Source organism: Phytophthora parasitica (genome assembly GCF_000247585.1).
Source record: "Phytophthora parasitica INRA-310 unplaced genomic scaffold supercont2.15, whole genome shotgun sequence".
Taxonomy (NCBI): domain Eukaryota; phylum Oomycota; class Peronosporomycetes; order Peronosporales; family Peronosporaceae; genus Phytophthora; species Phytophthora nicotianae.
This window is the reverse complement of record NW_008649001.1, coordinates 23,781-25,495: the sequence shown is the minus strand read 5'-3', so window position 1 is coordinate 25,495 and position 1,715 is coordinate 23,781. Positions and strand designations below refer to the sequence as shown.

At 44.9% G+C, this 1,715-nt stretch overlaps 1 protein-coding gene across 1 annotated transcript; it reads left to right on the top strand.

Annotated features, from left to right (window-relative positions):
- Positions 1-992: 992 nt before the first annotated feature.
- Positions 993-1,349, top strand: PPTG_22299 (hypothetical protein; the record flags this gene model as incomplete). Its single annotated transcript, XM_008903335.1, has 2 exons — positions 993-1,060; positions 1,160-1,349. 2 exons carry the CDS (start codon positions 993-995, stop codon positions 1,347-1,349), a joined length of 258 nt encoding a protein of 85 aa, XP_008901583.1.
- Positions 1,350-1,715: the final 366 nt, after the last annotated feature.

The following is a 1,715-nucleotide window of genomic DNA, read 5'->3' as shown; positions in this document are numbered from 1 at the left end:
CCCCCTCCGTCAGTCGGCGGTCCAGGGCACTGTGTGTCCGAGTGGATCGCAACGTGGTTTTGCGAACCCCACTCCACCAGATTATTCTCATAACTGTTGTGAAAAGCCAAGATCCCGTCCATTTCTACTGCAAAGTTCACAGAATTCGCCAACGAACCCGCAACATTCTAAGAAAAAGTTAGAACAAAAATAAAATAAAAAACACTAACTAGAAGTACCATCCTGCATATTGTTTCGTGTTCTTGATACCTTGTGCATATCGCGCCGAACGACAAACCGATTCCTCTTAAGACAAACCGATTCCTCTTAAGAAATCGTGCAGTCCACGATCGAAGGGCAACATAGTTCCAAGACCGAGTGAAAGCTGGGTCGAACTTTTCCATCATTAAGATTAAGCACTTCGTAAGTACACAAAGCTTGCCCCCCCCTCATTTCTGAAACATATTCAAGAAGTCTATCATTGTATCTAATAGATTAGAAAAAAAAGAACTAGAAAGTTATAAAAACTCTTTTCTAAATCAGGATAGCGCGCTCGCTGTGCCTCATGTGCCTTTGGATTTACGTAGAACTTGCTTCCATTCTTCTTATCACCTTCTAGTTTCGTATTTTGCTTTTTCAACGGTATACAGACGAGCGATGCACGATCATCTGTATCACGACAGTGGCTACATAGTTTTGTTTTTGTGGCTTCGACTCCCTATTATCACTTTTAAACGAGACTTAGAATTAAGTAAGGGGTATGTGATACGCGTTTATATACCTTCAGCTTGGCCTTGTTCTTGTTTCTAAGGTGGCGGTTTATTGTGTGCTTGTGTGATATGAGGTGAAAGGCGGTAACTTTGCACAATGTCGCACCACTGGTTATGAGGATGGAGGTCGCTCAAACGGGTCATTTAAAAACCTTACGAGGATTTTTCAAAAACTTGGTTTTTTTTTTTACTGCTAAACGGTGTCGTACTGGGGCCGACTTTAACGGTATGTCCATGTCATCAATGATGCGTCTACGCCGTGACCGACGACTACTGAACCCACACCATATTCAAGTCAAGATAAATCAGGGGTGTGATCATCAAATCCGTAAAGTGGTAGCCAATATAACAGAAACCGTTTTTTTTTTCCAAAAGGCTCAAGTACCAAGAAATGTGCTACGCCTACTAAGGAAGAAATCGCCTGGGGCCGAAGAGGAGCTTCCGGCCAAGCCTGCCGTGACGAAGAGTAATACTGCCGGAGGCCTGGAGACTCGGAAGCCGACATCCAGACGTGTCGAAGCGACGACAACGCGGCGCAGGGGTTCCCGTCTAGTTCGAGCTCAAGTTAGGAGGGGACTCAGCAACGTGCGCTGGGAGTGAACCGTACTATTTTCATATCCCAGTTGGCGTACACTCTTTGAGGTCTCCATTTCATATTCGTGCGATACCTTGGAGGTTTGTCAGCCCTTAAGGATTGATTGATTCTTGTGTGAACGGATATATTCTGTAGTGATAAATCTCCTCCTATTTTGGAGGGAGTGCGCAATTGAGGTAGGGTGTGCTTGGAGGTTGACCTGTACCTTCAAGTGAGAACCCATTAGACTAGCTTGTGTGGCCCACCGCTCGCCCACCGCTCGCCCACCGCTCAAGGACCTTAACGAATAAGTAGCGGTTACGTATTTGTGTTGTATTCTGTATTGTTATAGGTTATTTCTGGGAGAGGATCTTACTCTGTGAATCTATTTC